The sequence below is a fragment of the Lichenostomus cassidix genome, chromosome 7 (genome assembly GCF_008360975.1).
Source record: "Lichenostomus cassidix isolate B80296 chromosome 7, HeHo_3.0, whole genome shotgun sequence".
Classification (NCBI taxonomy): Eukaryota; Metazoa; Chordata; class Aves; order Passeriformes; family Meliphagidae; genus Lichenostomus; species Lichenostomus cassidix.
The window spans coordinates 33,206,472-33,222,127 of NC_139488.1; the positions used below are offsets into that span (position 1 = coordinate 33,206,472).

General features: G+C 38.5%; 1 protein-coding gene across 1 annotated transcript in view; it reads right to left on the reverse strand.

The window, feature by feature from the left end:
• The window catches only part of LRP1B (LDL receptor related protein 1B), a 613,981-nt gene that overhangs the window by 250,775 nt on the left and 347,550 nt on the right, over positions 1-15,656 (reverse strand). Inside the window, exon 7 of the mRNA XM_085067137.1 lies at positions 8,382-8,544. Coding sequence (XP_084923263.1) covers positions 8,382-8,544 — 163 coding nt within the window. The remainder of the gene's footprint in view (positions 1-8,381; positions 8,545-15,656) is intronic.

Sequence of the window (15,656 nt, forward strand, 5' to 3'; positions counted from 1 at the left end):
GACTTCCATTCCAAGGAGAATAACATGTCCATTTCCTGAGTCTCCTTCACAAAAAACAACTTCTAATTCCTGGATCCACAAAAATTTCAGTGAAAGATGAGCATTTCCAGCAGAAGCTTAATTAGTGAAGGACTGAAGGAGCTAATTACCCACTGATTCAAGGTAACAACACTGCCTTCATGGTCCTCTGACCAAACTTTGGAGAAGTGAAGCTTTACTGACTCACAAGCTATTCATCTTTTTTTATTTATTTTTCATTTTACAAACCACAGCTATCTCGTGATTTCATCAATGTTTTTGCAATCCCACTGATTTTTTCCCATACTTATTGACACTACAAAAATATTGTTCCTCTTAGTAGCAATATATGAAATCCATTTCTGGGCACATGCTGCATAAGGAAAAAAAAAGGTTCACTTTAGTTCATGCTTCATCAGTATTGCTCTAGTTAGCTTTTTATTCTGCAGGCAATATTGGTCTAATAGCAAGTCTCAGAACATCAGTTCTGAACTATTCTAATAACACTGCCAGTGTTCACCAGCTCTCCCACAAAGGATTATTATCACTGGAGAAACACATCCTTTATCACTGCTATCAGGGACTGTTTTTTCTGTGAATGCAACCTGGTTTGGGCACCAAACACAGCCCACCTTCCAGTACATGCAGAAAACTGGGTATTAATTATAGTAATTGATTTTTAATTTCAGCAACATGTGATTAATGAAAAAGGTATGCACAACAGCAAACACACGTCGTTCTTGGAGAACATGCATGTCCAAAGACTGTTCAATTTTTATGGTTTTGATTCAAAGTTTTTACTTTGATCCAAACCAATACCCTGATGTTGTTAATGAGTTCCTTTTTAATGCAGTTATGTCACGTGCTTGGTATTTGTATTCCTTCAGTTTTATCAGTGACTCAGTCCTTTTCAACCAAATTTGCTGACTTTTCCATACAAACTCGTATCATTGCTTTTTTTTAGTTATTTATTTTAATTAATTAATTTGTTTTTTTAGTTTGCTGGAGAAAAGAACCATAATTCCCCTTATTTTCTGTTTGCACATGAATGCAGAATCATATCACCTTCTTTTGGGAGGGAGAGCAGAAGTGACATCACTCCTTGTTCCTTTTTCTTATCAAGGTTTCCCAGGGAGCAGATCTGAGCTGCTGCACTGGAACTGAAGCTTCAAGGGAGATAAGATCCAGGGGGGAATGGAAAGGTGACAAAGTTTTATGCCTCAGTTTAGTTACAACAATTAAAATTAAAAGATGAAATAGCACAGAACTGGAAGCAGTTTTCTGAAACCTGAGATCAGACAAAAAAATCTTTTTTTTTCATAATTTTCTAGCAAGTATTTGAGCTAAAGGCGTAATAACAAAGTGAAAATTATTTTTAAAGGGGTTTTTTTTGTCTGATTAAGTATCTTTTCTTCCGTGATCTTATTTTGGCTCCACTATTATTCCATCTCCAACTGTTCACAGCCTGAAAGAGGTTGTGGAGATGGAGGATGAGCAACAAAATCTGAATTCTTAATGAAAACTTTCATATTATGATTAGTTACTACAAAGTTTTTGGTGTTTTTTGGTTTGAGGGGTTGTGGGTTTTGTTTTTTTTTTCTTTTTTTTAATGAAGAAGATTCCTTTTCAGGTCATCTTTAAAACTTTCTTGAAGTGAGTGGGTCTTATATGTATCTTACAGCTCTTTGAAAATCTTTGTGACAAGAAAAGGAACAGAGCTCTTTTAATAATGGCATGTTATTAAACCACTAATGATTTTGCTGTTTAAAAGTGAGCTTTAATGATTATAACTCTCCTCTTTGATCAGCAGAAAATGGGGACTAATCTGAGAGGGGAAAAAAAGAAATAAAGTTTTAAGTCTCAGAGATCTATCCCAAGCCTGGTAGCTGCTATAAAAGCTGAGAGACAAGAGAGTAAAAAGGGAATAAAACAGGCAGCAGACAATAAGTGCAGATGTTTCATTTTTACCCTGAAATACTCTCCCTTCTAAATAACAATGAAGCAAATAAAGAAAAATATATGGTTTGACCTCCCTCGTTCCTTAAATTTCTAGTCTTCCTCCCCTGTAAAAATCATCATCTCCTCATTGATATCTCCAGGCAAATATAAGGTGAATGCAAACTCCATTCACTGGGCCTAATAAAAACTGCATTTATGATTTGAATTTTTTTTGTTTGTTTTGGAAGAGAAGAAAAATAAAATTACTTTCAATAAATCTGATTGGGAAAGGTCTCTCTCCACCCCTCACCAGCTGACTTGCTCTTTTCTGGCTACTGAGGATTTAGTAATATAGGATTTCTGGGTTGGCCTCGGGTTCTGTGCCACCAAACATGCACCAGAAACTTCACCCATCTTCTGTCTAAGGTCCCAGCAAGCAGGACAGCTCTTCCTGCCTCACATGTCTACCCAAACAGGTTGAATTGCCAGCCCCAAACCCTTTCTGTTTCTATCTTCAATCTCTGTGGCTCATGAAGGGCTCTTCTCCATCCTCTGGGATGGCTTTTCCCTACCCCAAGCACCATCTCCTCTGCCTGGCTCTCTAATAAGGAAAACTCTTCCCATTCCTTTGGCTTTGTAGTGCAAAGTGCTCAGTGGACCTTCCACTGCATTTTGATCTGACCAAGAGAAGCAAACATCCCGCGAGGATGATCACAACAGCTTGAGAAAGAATATTTGCAGCAGCATCTCATCACCCTGTGTGACAACAGGGCTCACGTGACCAACCTCCAGCCTCCTCCTCTCACCTCTACCCGTTTGATGAAGCAGAACAAACTTAAAACTAAAAAAAAAAAAGAAAACCAACCAAAAAAACCCAAAAACCCCCACCAAAACCCAAAAAGCGCCAAAATTTACTGTTTCTTATGGTTTTTCTTCTAGATCCCTCACATATGGTACTTTAAAGCTGCTGTTCAGCTCTGTTCTTAAACAGAAAGCTGAATTTCAAAATGTCTTCTTACCTCCCTTGCTTCCTCCTATCTTCTGGAATTTTAGACTGAGGCAAACTTCCCTACTGTGTTTCAGAAAATGACATGATGTATTTTTAATTATCGTTATTATTTTCATACTGTGGCTTTGATTCGATTCTAAGCACAGAAAAATCTGTGCTTGGAATCCTTGGAATCAAAGAAGAGCTCCACAGAATGATATTTTTGTATTTTCTCCTCAGAACAAGTTTCTGAGATGATTAAGTAGACAACTTCAGCTGTTCATTCCTCACTTGTTTCTCTTGTTCCCCTTTGTGAATCACAGAGGCATCAACTGATTGCTATTAAAGACTTAAAATGCAACAGAGTAATTTTTTTTTTGCTGTTGTGCATTTGTTTGTTTTTTTCCCTGACTTACTCACATTAGCAATAAATGGTACATAACACCACAACACATTAATAGCTGCTGTTCTTCAAACATCATCATAACACAACCTCTTCTTGTATGCATTTACAAATGTTGTGTGAAAGAAATAAGCAGAGCCTGTGGTGTTTTTTCTTTTTTTTTTGGTATTTCTACACCATAGCAGAAGGAAAAGCCGATTAAAAGATTTATTCAAATATTTACATGACACACACTGTTGCAGTATTAAAATGGGAGCTTGCTCCTTTTACAAATCTCTTTAGCAGCAAGTCTTTTCTCCTCTTTGTTCCTAATTCAACTTCTAAATGGCAGTCATGAGTTTCAATGACTTCAGCCTGTAATTGTGCATCCCCTCCGGTTCTTCTCTTCCTCCTCCTCCTCCTCATCTTCTCCCCCTCAATCCACCTTCGTTTTATTGTGGCCTCCAATGGGAACTGGCAGCCCAGGAAGCCACCCAGGTCCTGGCTGTGTCAAAAGAAGCTTCAGGGGAGAGGATTCTGTCCCTCCATGAGATCCCAGCAGCAGTGCTGCTCCACCCCTGGGATGCTCAACACAGGAAGGATGTGGAGCTGCTGGAGGTGTGCAGTCTGGAGAAGAAAAGGCTCTGGGGAGACCTCAGAGCCCCTTCAGTGCCTAAAGGGGCTCCAAGAGAGCTGAAGAGGGACTTTGGACAAGGGATGGAGGGACAGGACAAGGGGGATGGCTTCAAACTGGAGTAGGACAGATTTAGATGGGATATTGGGAAGAAATGCTTCCCTGTGAGGGTGGTGAGACTCTGGCACAGGATTCCCAGGGAAGCTGTGGATGTCTCATCCCTGGAAGTGTCCAAGGCCAGGTTGGACAGGGCTTGGAGCAACCTGGGATAGTGCAAGTAGTCCCTGGCCATGGCAGGGCGTGGAACAAAACAGGTTTTAAGATCCATTCCAACCCACACTATTCTGAATTCTATGGTGATTCTATGGAGGCTCATGCAGGAGGTGTCTAAGCCATTTCCTCACTCACAACACTGCTCCACATATCCTTGCACACTGCAGCTTTGCTCTGCACATCCTCCTTGCAATGTCACCCTGTGTAAGCTTTACCCACACATCTCCTGACGTTTGGAACAGTTTTGTCAGTGGATGCTATGTCAATACCCTCCACATTTCAAACCTTCTCCTTGGGGTTCATCTTTTTTCCATAAGCCTGGGAAATACAGTGGAAAGTTATGGCTGGCATCCCAAATACCCTCAGAGCCATCAGCACAAGCTGTGCATTTGTGGAACCAGAAGAACTCTGAGGCTGCAGCCTTATCTGCTATTCCTGCCTTTCCCCATCTCCTGGCATTCCCAAAGAAATCGGAAAAAGGATATGAGGAGAAGGTAAGACACCCTGGTATTTAAATTACTCCATGTATGTGGGATGTCTGAGCAGTATGGTCAGGGCTGAAGTGCTCCTGTTGGGAGGGAGCTGCAGCCCATCCTCCAAGGAATTTTTCCTTTGTAAAATGGTGCCACACATTCCCCATGGCCATTGTGGGACAGTGGAAGGCAACAATTCACCTTCAACACCAGAGGGAATTAAGTCAGCACATTTACAGTATAAACATGTAGATGTTCACAGTTAGCATTCCACAATATTAATTCCTAACGTTCCTGAATGCATACAAATATCACATAGCTTGAACAACATGCATTTTATGCTTCCTATTAAATACAAAGAGATGCAGAGCCATAAAAAAAATAAAATGCTCTGTGTATAGACATTTAGCAGGCTGTGGCAGAGCTGGGAGAGAACTTAAATCTGATCTATCCTCTTGAGAGTTTTAAATGTGTTACCTTCCCCATCACCAATGTCCAGTGATCAAAGTCTCATGAATATGCCAATGGAATACTAGCTGGAATACTTTAAACAACCATTCCCCACGAGTACAGCAGACCTGTGCTGAGGAACGTAGCTGGAGACAAACCCATTCTAACAGAGCTGATATTTGTTTCATGTTGACAGTCAGCAGCACCATCATCAATTTTACCCCAATTTCATGGACCAGCAAAAGTAATCACTTCTGTTCCTTGACCACTGAAGAAAAGAAGTTCTGTATTAAAATTTATCAAAGCCACGAACTGCAGACATATGGAGCCAAACATCTTAGTTTAAAGGCAAAGATAATATATTATTGTAAAACAATTTATTCTCCCTCTCTGTTTCCAATTGCCACTTTATTTCCTACTATCCTTGTCCCAGCTTTTCCTTCAATCCATGTTTCACTGCCAAGTCTGGGCTCTGAAGCACTCCCAATGATCAGTGGAGACACATCTTTTGCCCCTGTAATGCTCTCCTGAGCACAGCTCTGATACTTACACTGTGCTACTCCTAATTAGCTGATGTAACAGGTGAGTGTCAGCACTGCAAAACCCCTGCAAAACTGGGTAAGTTACCAGTTCATTGGTGGAAGGAGGAATTTTTCTGGTGGGTGTGCATGAGACCTACTCTGGAATAACCAAAACATCAAACAGTTCAGGTGGATAAAGTGCTGAAATCCTGCCAAAGTAACATGCTTAGATTAGAAACGTAACCAACTTGGCTCTTCAAGAGCTGTATGAATAACAGAAGCTTTCTTCTCTCAATTTCAAGTTCAGTTCTAGAAGAATAACAAAAGTTCTTTCACTTCTGAGTGTGATAAAACTCAGTTTCATGTCACTGTGTGATATGAAAGAAGCTCAGTAGCTCAAGTTCCATTGTAAGCTCATAGGAGAATATATCAAACCATCACCACTAAACATCTAACAGAACCTGCAGGCACAGAGATGTAAAATTAACCACACTCAGAAAATATATTCTTGAGTGCAGCGAGGGGAACCATTTGAAATGAGCGAATTTTCCGCCATGCCTTGGTTGTGTTATGGATAAAAGCAGAATTTCTGGTTCACGACACAACTAAGCTCAGAACACATGGATGTGAACATGCAAGAACAGCAGGGCTTGACCCTGTGCTGCAGCAGGAAGTTTGTCACAGATATAAAGGCTTGTGATCACACTCTGAATTTCTTAGCATAGGAAATGGTCTCCTCTGTGAACAGCAACTCGCTCATCCAGTGTTCAACTTGCAGTATGGTTTTAGTGTGGATGCTTTTGTGATTTTTTTAAATAAAATAAACCCATTGAGTTACTCAGACAGCAATGCCATGCTAATTCTTTGACACCAAAAGATGTCTCAAGTACTATCAGTTTAAAAGAGTTAAAAGACATAAAAAAGGACCAAAAAAAAAGCCCAAAAGAAAGGATAAGAAGATTTTTAAATAGCCAGAATGCTTTTTGACTATCAGTTTGCATTCTGGATCAAAACCCAGTCAAAAACTAACAGAAGTAATATATAAGTTGGGGTTTAGCAGTTAAATTATATTTTAGATATCCAATTAACAGAACAACATATGCCAGATAATGAATAAAACTGCAAACAAAAACAGTAATGAAATAGCTGCTGAACTGCAAAACACATATTCTGAGAAAATTTTCCACCCAGTGTTTTCACCATGAAATAAATAGACATTGATAAGATTAATAGATGAGAACCACACTATAAAATATCATAATCACTTCTGGCCTTTCCTACAAACCAGCACCTCCATCTCCCTAAAACAGCCACTCTTCACCTGGTACATGGCACTGAAAACTCATTCAACCTCTCATTTTTGAAAAATCATTCAAACTCTCTGAGCAAGAATGGTTTGTAGGCAGCAGATAACAACTGAAAGCAAACAGCCTCTCATTTTCTGTTCCACCTCTCCTCACACAACCCCAGGCTTGGGTACAATCCTTCTATCCCTGACAGATAAGATTAGCTAATGACAAGCTTTGGATTCATCCAGTAAATCCAGCAAAGAATATACAAGTAAAAGCACAGAAAAAAGGCTGCTGTCAGCAAATTTGAAAGCTTCAAGTTCTTTGAGATCAGAACTTGCAGAAAATCAATTTCTGCATGAATTTTGATTTTTCTTTTAAAACAACTCTGCAGTCAGATCGAGTCAAGCTTACCATCTGCTGCAGAGAGAAATACAGCTATACTCAGGATTACATGATCAAACTTCTTTGTAAAGTTTACACGCAAGCTGTTCCTGTCAGAATTTAAGTCATTGTGATAATGCATCTTAATATTCGGTCAGGCTTTAAATAAAGACTGACAAAAGTCCACATATGGATGACAAGCTGTTCTACAGTAAATATTTTTGTATTTATTGAGAAGGGGCTTATGGCAGTTTAGGACATATTCCATCAGGCATTTTGGTCTGAACTCCTTATTCACTAATAAAACCAAAATAAAATACCTGCTCAAAACTCCTCACCAAAATTTAGTTTTTAACTTAACTTGATCCTATTCCTATTTATTTAAGCTTTTACAGCATTATTGCTTGAAAACTTTTCCCAGCTGGTGGGAGTTACAGAACACAAGACATTAGTGCCCTGCATTTAAAGCAAGACTTAATTCCCAACTGGCACTGGATGTAGCTATCTATGGAACAGAAAAAGCAAATGCAATGTAATTTTACCATTATAGCTGACCATCTAAAACACAATAAAAATTAATCCACTTTTTTGTGTAAATAAACTTGTTAAAACTCATTTCCAATGTTCCTGGAAATGAGAGGATACGGCATAAAAATCCTTCAAAAATTCATTTTCCACATACTCCAGTACGAAACACAACTCAGAAAAGCAAACACAAAAGCAAACGTTCTGAATGTTGTGGCAAATAGGGATTAAATTGCTTTTCCCGTTTCTATTCCATTTTGAGAAGTTACAAGGCACATGCTGCAATTAATATTGCAATTAATACTGCAATTAACATAGTCAACTATTTGCTCCAAGTTCATTACACATTATTGCTTTATTACAGCAACTATGGAAGCACCTCAGTACGGCGAGGAATAAATAGTTTTTAAAACACCTGCACGAAACAGATACATCATGTGCAGTCATAACAAGTGTGCCTCATGAAATAAAATAAAATAAATCTTACTGGAAATAAATACCCTTACCCTGCTGCTGGATCAACAGCTATGGCCTTGGGGTTGGTGAGGTCCAGCTCGATGAGGGTCACACACACTGAGCCATCCTGGCTGCAAACGAAGATCCTGTCACTGACGTGATCCACAAAGTAAAAATTCCCCGTGATCCAGTCGATTGCTATTTGCTGTACATCTGCCAAAATAAAAAAGAAAAAAAAAGAAAAAAAAAGAAAGAGAAAGAAGCTCAGGAGTGCAGTTTCAATGCAGTGACTGCTGGCTGCTCTGCCAGCAGATGCTCCACTCACTTAAAGAGCTCCAGCTGCTTTACATCTATTAGATGGCGTCTAATAAGGAATCCAATTCTCAATACACAAATAGTGCTTGGAGAGAATTTTTCCTTCTTAAGCACAGACATCTGATTGCAACTTCAGTGGTGTGAAAGATACACATTTGTTTGGAGCTCTCTTAAATATTTTTAAGTCTGCCATTGTGATTTTTTTAATGGGATCCTCAGAAGTACCATCACTGAATGATGGTGCACCTGTGGAACAGGAGCTGAAACACTGATGGTCCCAGATTGCTGGGGGAAGGAAGCTCTGAAGCCACTGAAATTCTGAATTTAGTGTTCTGGGATGTCTGTTACACCGTGGGGATGAGACATTGGTAAAGGTTCAACGAGTTTGTTGGTTCTGTTTGAAGGGGACTAAAAGCAGCCCACAGAGACTCCACAGAAAAGAAATAAAATTATATGCATATCTAAAACCACTGCATCTATGCATTCATTTTAATTTAAAACACCTTTTTCTTGTGAGTTCTGAGGTATCTGGATGCTGCCAGATTTCTAACAATTGCCACAAGAAGTAGCATTGAAGCAAGTTTCTGTGTGATGCTTATATAGAGACATTTATTAACAACCAAGTTCTCCTTCTCAGGACACTGTGGCAGCTTCACAGCCCCCAAACACCACTGCTCAGTCAGTTCTGTTCCTTGGGGGATCCTGGAACCACTTCCTGTCAATGCATTAAAAATCCTGCATTTTTCTTATAAGTTAATTGACCTGTCCATACACAGTCTTACTGTTATAGTAAGCAAAAGTATAAAGAAATACAAAGAATATAATTTATCAATTTCATTTAACTAAGATTTCTTTCTTCCTCTTCTTGTTGACAGTATTGTATTGGTATCACTCTGGAAGACAGAATTAGTTATTCTTAAAGCAAGAATAACTCAATTAATAGAAAAATATTTCCAGGTAAATATTTTCAATGATATTAACATTAACATCAATATTAATGGTTTTTTATTAAAAAAAATCATATGCATTGATTCTATTACAGTGGTTTCAAAATAGTGCTAACATAAGCTGAGATTCTGCCATCATGAGAGAAGCCAGATGTGATAAAATACCATTTCACGTAGAAACTTTCTGGGGTTTTTTGTTACTTTCAGTTTTCTTTGTGTTTATCATCCATCAGATGTGGGATTTTCAGGATTGCTTTCCACAATCCAATACAAAAACTGTTGCCACTGTCACATCCACACTGCTCGGGAGGAAAAATAAGTCAACTTGACTGAGCAAAAATTGTAGTCATCGAGTTTTTGAGGATAACTCAAGGCTTATGAGCTTTGTACTTTCTTAAAACAGACATGGAGACCCATTTGTTGTCCTTCAAAGTGCAGGGAACTTCCACAAGATTTACTCAATGGAATTCCAGGAGCACCAACTGTGTCCCAGCTCAGCCACCCCATTACACAGCTCACTGCTGCCTTCTGTCTCTCCCATTCCTGCCCTTCCACCACTCATTTCCCTTTTAATTCAAAGGGAATATTGTGCCTGATAGCTCCTATTACAAAGATCTGCTGAGCCAGAATAAAGAAATGCTCCATTTAGCCCAATATCCAAACTCCAGAGGAGGCCAATGTCAGATGCACTGTGAGATATGTGAGCACTGATATATTTTAGACAATAGGGAGGAAAAAAAAATTTCCCTTTTCCCAAGCAAAATATAGGACATGCTTTTAAAAATACCTGAAGAAAATACCATTTTCTGAAGCTGGATTCATGGAATGAAAAATTGATGGGTTACTGATTCAGTGAGACTTTTGAAAATTGCAGATAGGCTTCCAGGTAATACAAGCATGTCAGAAAAAAATCATTTAGACAGGACAAAAGAGGTACAAAAGGGATCCAATTTCAAACATTTGTAGAAATAAAACTAGTAATTAAATTCCTGCAATGAGAGCTCTAGAAGATTGCTGTACATAGGGAAGTGGATGAAAAGGAACAAGGTTAAGTAGCAGCCTCTTAGAGGAGGGTACAATTTTCTTCTTATTGTGTGAAAAACATCCCTATTTTTAGCTCAATGTGATATATATGTGAAAGGCACATCACACACAGGTTACTGGATTTGTTAACATAACAGCACTTCCAGTTATAAAATGTTTGCTCTGCTCTTTCCTTAGGTTTTTGGTAAAATATCTGAAATTATACCAAACAGGTTTGTTGTTGTTTTTTTTTTTTTAATGGAAACCAAGAATAATTCATTCCAGGTCATATGAGGGATAACCATTTGCATTACCTATTTGAAACAGAGCTCAGCATTCCAGGAGAAGTGAGCCATCCAGAAGCAATACCACACCATCACCTTTGTGCCAAAAGCATTGGTAGCTCTTTTAAACTTATTTACCCAAGTTTCCTTCCCAAGCAGGATGCCTTGGGAGGGGCAGGGAGGTCCCAGCAGCACAGGCTGTTGGAGACACTTGGGCTCATTCCACCTGCACTCCTTGTAAAGCTGCTCCTTCCATGTCTCAAGACTTGCATCACTGAGTTTCCAGAAAACGCAATCCATTAATTCACAGTCATTTTCTTCAGAAGAAGAATAGACTTCCTCAGAGAGATGTCCAAACACTTCCCTCAAAAGCAGACCATCCCTGTCATTAGCAATTAACCTGGACAAGGAGCACACAGTGGCATTTCTGTATTGTAGACACCATTGATCCAGTTTGGGTTTTTCTCTGTTCCATGCCCTCTGCAGTCACTGGACACATCCACCTTCTCACAAGAGAAGTCTGTAAAGAATTGTCCAAGTCTACTCCACCACCAAATTTAATTCTACATCAGAAATCCCCTCAGTTAGCAGATAATGGGTTTTTGGAATCCCATTTCAATCTCTGTGGTTTGGTTTGGTTTGGTTTAAAGCTCTGCATTCAGCTGCTGTGAATGGCTCTCCAGTTATCACACGAGCTGCATGCACTGCAAACCACAGAGATAAGGCTGTGGTTGAACTGGGGACTTTGAAAATATATATATATATATATATATATATAAATTCTTGTACTCAAGAAGTTACTGAATTCATTTCATGCCTATTTCTGGATTCACAATAAACCCCACTATGTGCAGATGTCTAGTCCACTCACATCTTTAAAGTAATTAATCTTTTTTTCTTTCATTCACACATTTTCAGAAGTCACTAAAAAGAAATGTTTCCTCTTGAAAACACATATTTATTCCGAGCAATCTTCTATAAAGTTTTCAAGGCTTTTCCTATATTAATAACAGTTTCCTTGGAACATTTCTGCCAAATGTGATCATCCTTCCTTTATTACTTTCTAAAAACTAGGATTTCCTCTTAAGGACTTCATAAAGAACAGTTAAGACAGCATATAGGTTAAATTCTGCTCTACTTAATGACATTATGCAGACTGTGGGCACAGCAAAAGTGTGTCTGGAAGTGAACTTTTCCTATTTCTTTTAAACACACAGATTATTAGACCTTTAGAGAAAATAATAATTTCATATGAGGGTGGCTAAATCTTCAAAGGGTACTGGAAATATATGTCTTATGGCCAAACCATAGTTTATGGAAATCAGAGGAAAACAGAAGGGCTGTCTTCTTTCACTTTGATTTTCCAACATCTATCTTGTACTGTATGAATTACTACATTTATTTCCATTTCAAATCAAGGCTTGCACAAGACTTCAGATCTTCAGCAGCAGAGAGGGAAAAGCAGTGATATATTCTTGTATTTCTCTTACTGCTGCAATCAAGGATTCTGCCCGTGCACTATCTATTAAAATCAGTATTTTATTAACAGATTTCACTTTTCCCACATGGAGAAACAAAAATGAGCAAGCTTTTTCCTGTGAAACACATCAGTATAAAAATTCCTTATTTTCAGTGTGAGAACTGACCTAAGCAAACGACTCAGTGGAACTCATGAGCTGTTGGAGTGTTTTTGAGAAACTTCTGAGTGAACTGGGGAATGATTTTGGATGAAATATAATCAAAATTAAAAATGCTCATTGCTTCTTGTCAATAATAAAAGAGATAGACATTCTCTCACGATTTTAAGGGAAAGAGCTTAGTTTCTGCTGCCTCATATATTAATTTTTTCCTTATTGTGGACATTACTGCAATGAGCACTTCTTCATATATGCATTTGATTTATACAAGCAGCATTGATTTCATGTTAAGATTTTCCCCACATTAATGTATATTTGTAATATATATTTGAAAGTTCTTAAAATAATTTTATTTTTGATAAACATGCTGTTTGCATGCAAACAAAAACCCTGCTTTCTTTTCTTTTGCAAAAATTGATCTTAAGGGAAGAATTATTTTGATTTACTTATTTTTCTCCTATAACCCATGTATCTCCCTTCTGAATGCAATGTCCAAACTGGCATGGTCAGATTTAATTTATTTTATTATCTAGTTAGGAAAAAAAAGAGATAAAATTATGTATTTATAAAGGAAAAAGAAAAAAAAAACAAACAACAAATTTTATTGCAAAGAACAGCAGAAAGGAACTTGGGGATGGACTTTTTGCCTCTACTGAGTAGAACGCCAAGTTTGGAACAAGACAAGGAGCACCAATTCTTTTCTTTTTCTAGACTAGCCAGTGCTGGTGAGAGCAGGTAAATAGTGTTAAAACACAGAAATGACAAGCTGTGAAATCTTGCAGCAGCACTGCCTTTGCTGTGCCTCTCTGCTGAGAGGATTTTCCTAATTAGCAGCCCAGACAGCCTTATTCTGACACTGGGGCTTGAGAAAGTGAAGCTGGAAGGGATTTTTTTCTGTGTCCATTCTACTACCAGCAATTTGCCATAATTCTGTCTGCAATACCACTTAAAAAAGATGATTTTTTATTAAAGGTGTCACCACTGAATAAGTTAGACACACTGGTGTCTCAACTTTTAACAGCCACGTCCGGAGTGATTATTACATAAGCTGAAAAATGAAAAATCAAGTGAAAAATATCCATCTTTTTCAAATGAATCATTCTCAAATATCTGATTCCTCTGAATTAAATCAGCCTTTGCAGATACTCTTTTTTAGAAGCATAATGCAGGACCTAAAATATACTAAATTTAAATCAGCACTTTAAAGCATCCGGACTTCAAGTTCCTCAAAAGAAAAGAAAGCTCTTCCTTTTCTTTGCTGAGTAAAATCATTTAAATTTCAATCAATTTGGTTACTGACAAAAAGATCGTTGGCTTTCTTTCCACCCTGGAGCAGATTATAATATACTGCATTAAAGACCTATAAATGTGAACATTGAGACAATAGCAGTTTCCCCAAGCTAAAGAATTTTTAAAAATATAAGAATAATCTAAATATTATGAATATTTAATGAGAGCATCCTGATAGCTCAGAAAGACACAAAGTCTCTCAGAGATGTGGTCACTTCAGTCACTCTGAGATTTAGGCATTCCAGATTCCAACCAGGTACAGAGGAGAACAAATCTGGGCATTTGCTGAGACACAGGCTGTGGATGTTCAATCCCTGGAAGTGTCCAAGGCCAGGCTGGACAGAGCTTGGAGCAGCCTGGGATGGTGGAAGGTGTCCCTGCCCATGGCAGGGGTGAAATTAGATGATCTTTAAGGTCCTTTCCAACCCAAACCATTCTATGATTCCATGATTTTACACTGGCTGAGGTTGAATATTGAACAGATACTGAGAGAGAAATGTGAAAATGGGGATTAAAAAAACTTCTTCCTCCCATTGGGAATCCAATAAAACAATATTAACAACAATAATCATATATTCCTCTTCAAACAAATTCCTTTATGCAGCACTCAGGAAATATGATGATGCTCCAGGTAGGTTTGTGTCTTTCCCAGGAATTTCACAGCTGGGTAGCAGAATCTGGTCCTAAATTCTTAACCATATTTCTTCTTTTACTTTTGTCATAGAATGATTCCATCACAAAATGCTTCAAATTTCTGGAAGGAGTAAGATGAATGAAATTTCTGCTACTTGTGAGCTGTCTGTGATGGCACCAGGTTAAACAAGGCAGCAAAAGCTGGGAAACAATTAAATAAGGGCCCTGTGAGTAGCCTTGTCTTTTAATCCTGACTGCTAGGGTTTTTATAGAGAGTGAATTTTCCAGCATCAATCTCATGTCAGAAATAAGGAAGAATAGTTGAAAACCATAACATTCCTAATTTCTGCATTACTGAGTTCCTAACACATTGCCCAGTGATTGCAAACTCGTAATGGGGTCCCAGTGGCCCATGTACATGCTGAACAATAAAGACAGATTTATAGAGGTACATAGCTATAACAGCCCTTTTTTTTTCCAGCTGCACATTCAAAAGCTTCTTATAAATCTACTGAGACTGTAAATCAAACCCAGTTATTTACTTCAAAGCAGTTAAGTCGCCCACTGTTAAAATTAAAGCATAATTCAGCTGCAACAGGCATCCCATGGAGCACGTGGCTCAGGGAGCTGCTGTGGGGACAGAGTGGCTGCTCAGGCTGGGACATTCCCTTCCTTCAACCACCTAGCAAAGCCAGAAATCTACCCCCTTCCCACCTCCCTAGGACTGCCCCTGGATGGGTTCTGAACCCCAAAACCATCATCACAGAATTACAAAACCACCTCCTTTCCCCACAGACAGGCTAAGCAGGAGAGTATTGCAATGGAAAGAGATGCCAATAAATGTGTGGAGTTACTTTCACAATGCAAAGTATTTAAGGAAAATGACTTCCACAGAAATCTGAGCAGTTTAATAGCAGAGGTAAGCAATGGTGCTTTAAGGAATGCTTTTGGGGGGATAATTTAGAAGTGAATTATCTCTGACAACTCTTAAAGAATGGGTTAGGCAACAAAGGAAACTCACACTGCACATTTTTCATAGAAGGCAACATTTGTCAGAGAACACTCATTCACAGGATCCAGATATGCTGTAGGCTCTGGCAGGTACCATGCAGGTCTTAATTTTGTGGGATAATTTCATTTCTAGCCCACTCTAGTTGCTGTTAGCAATGTATGGTCTAGACAATCTGAATATACAG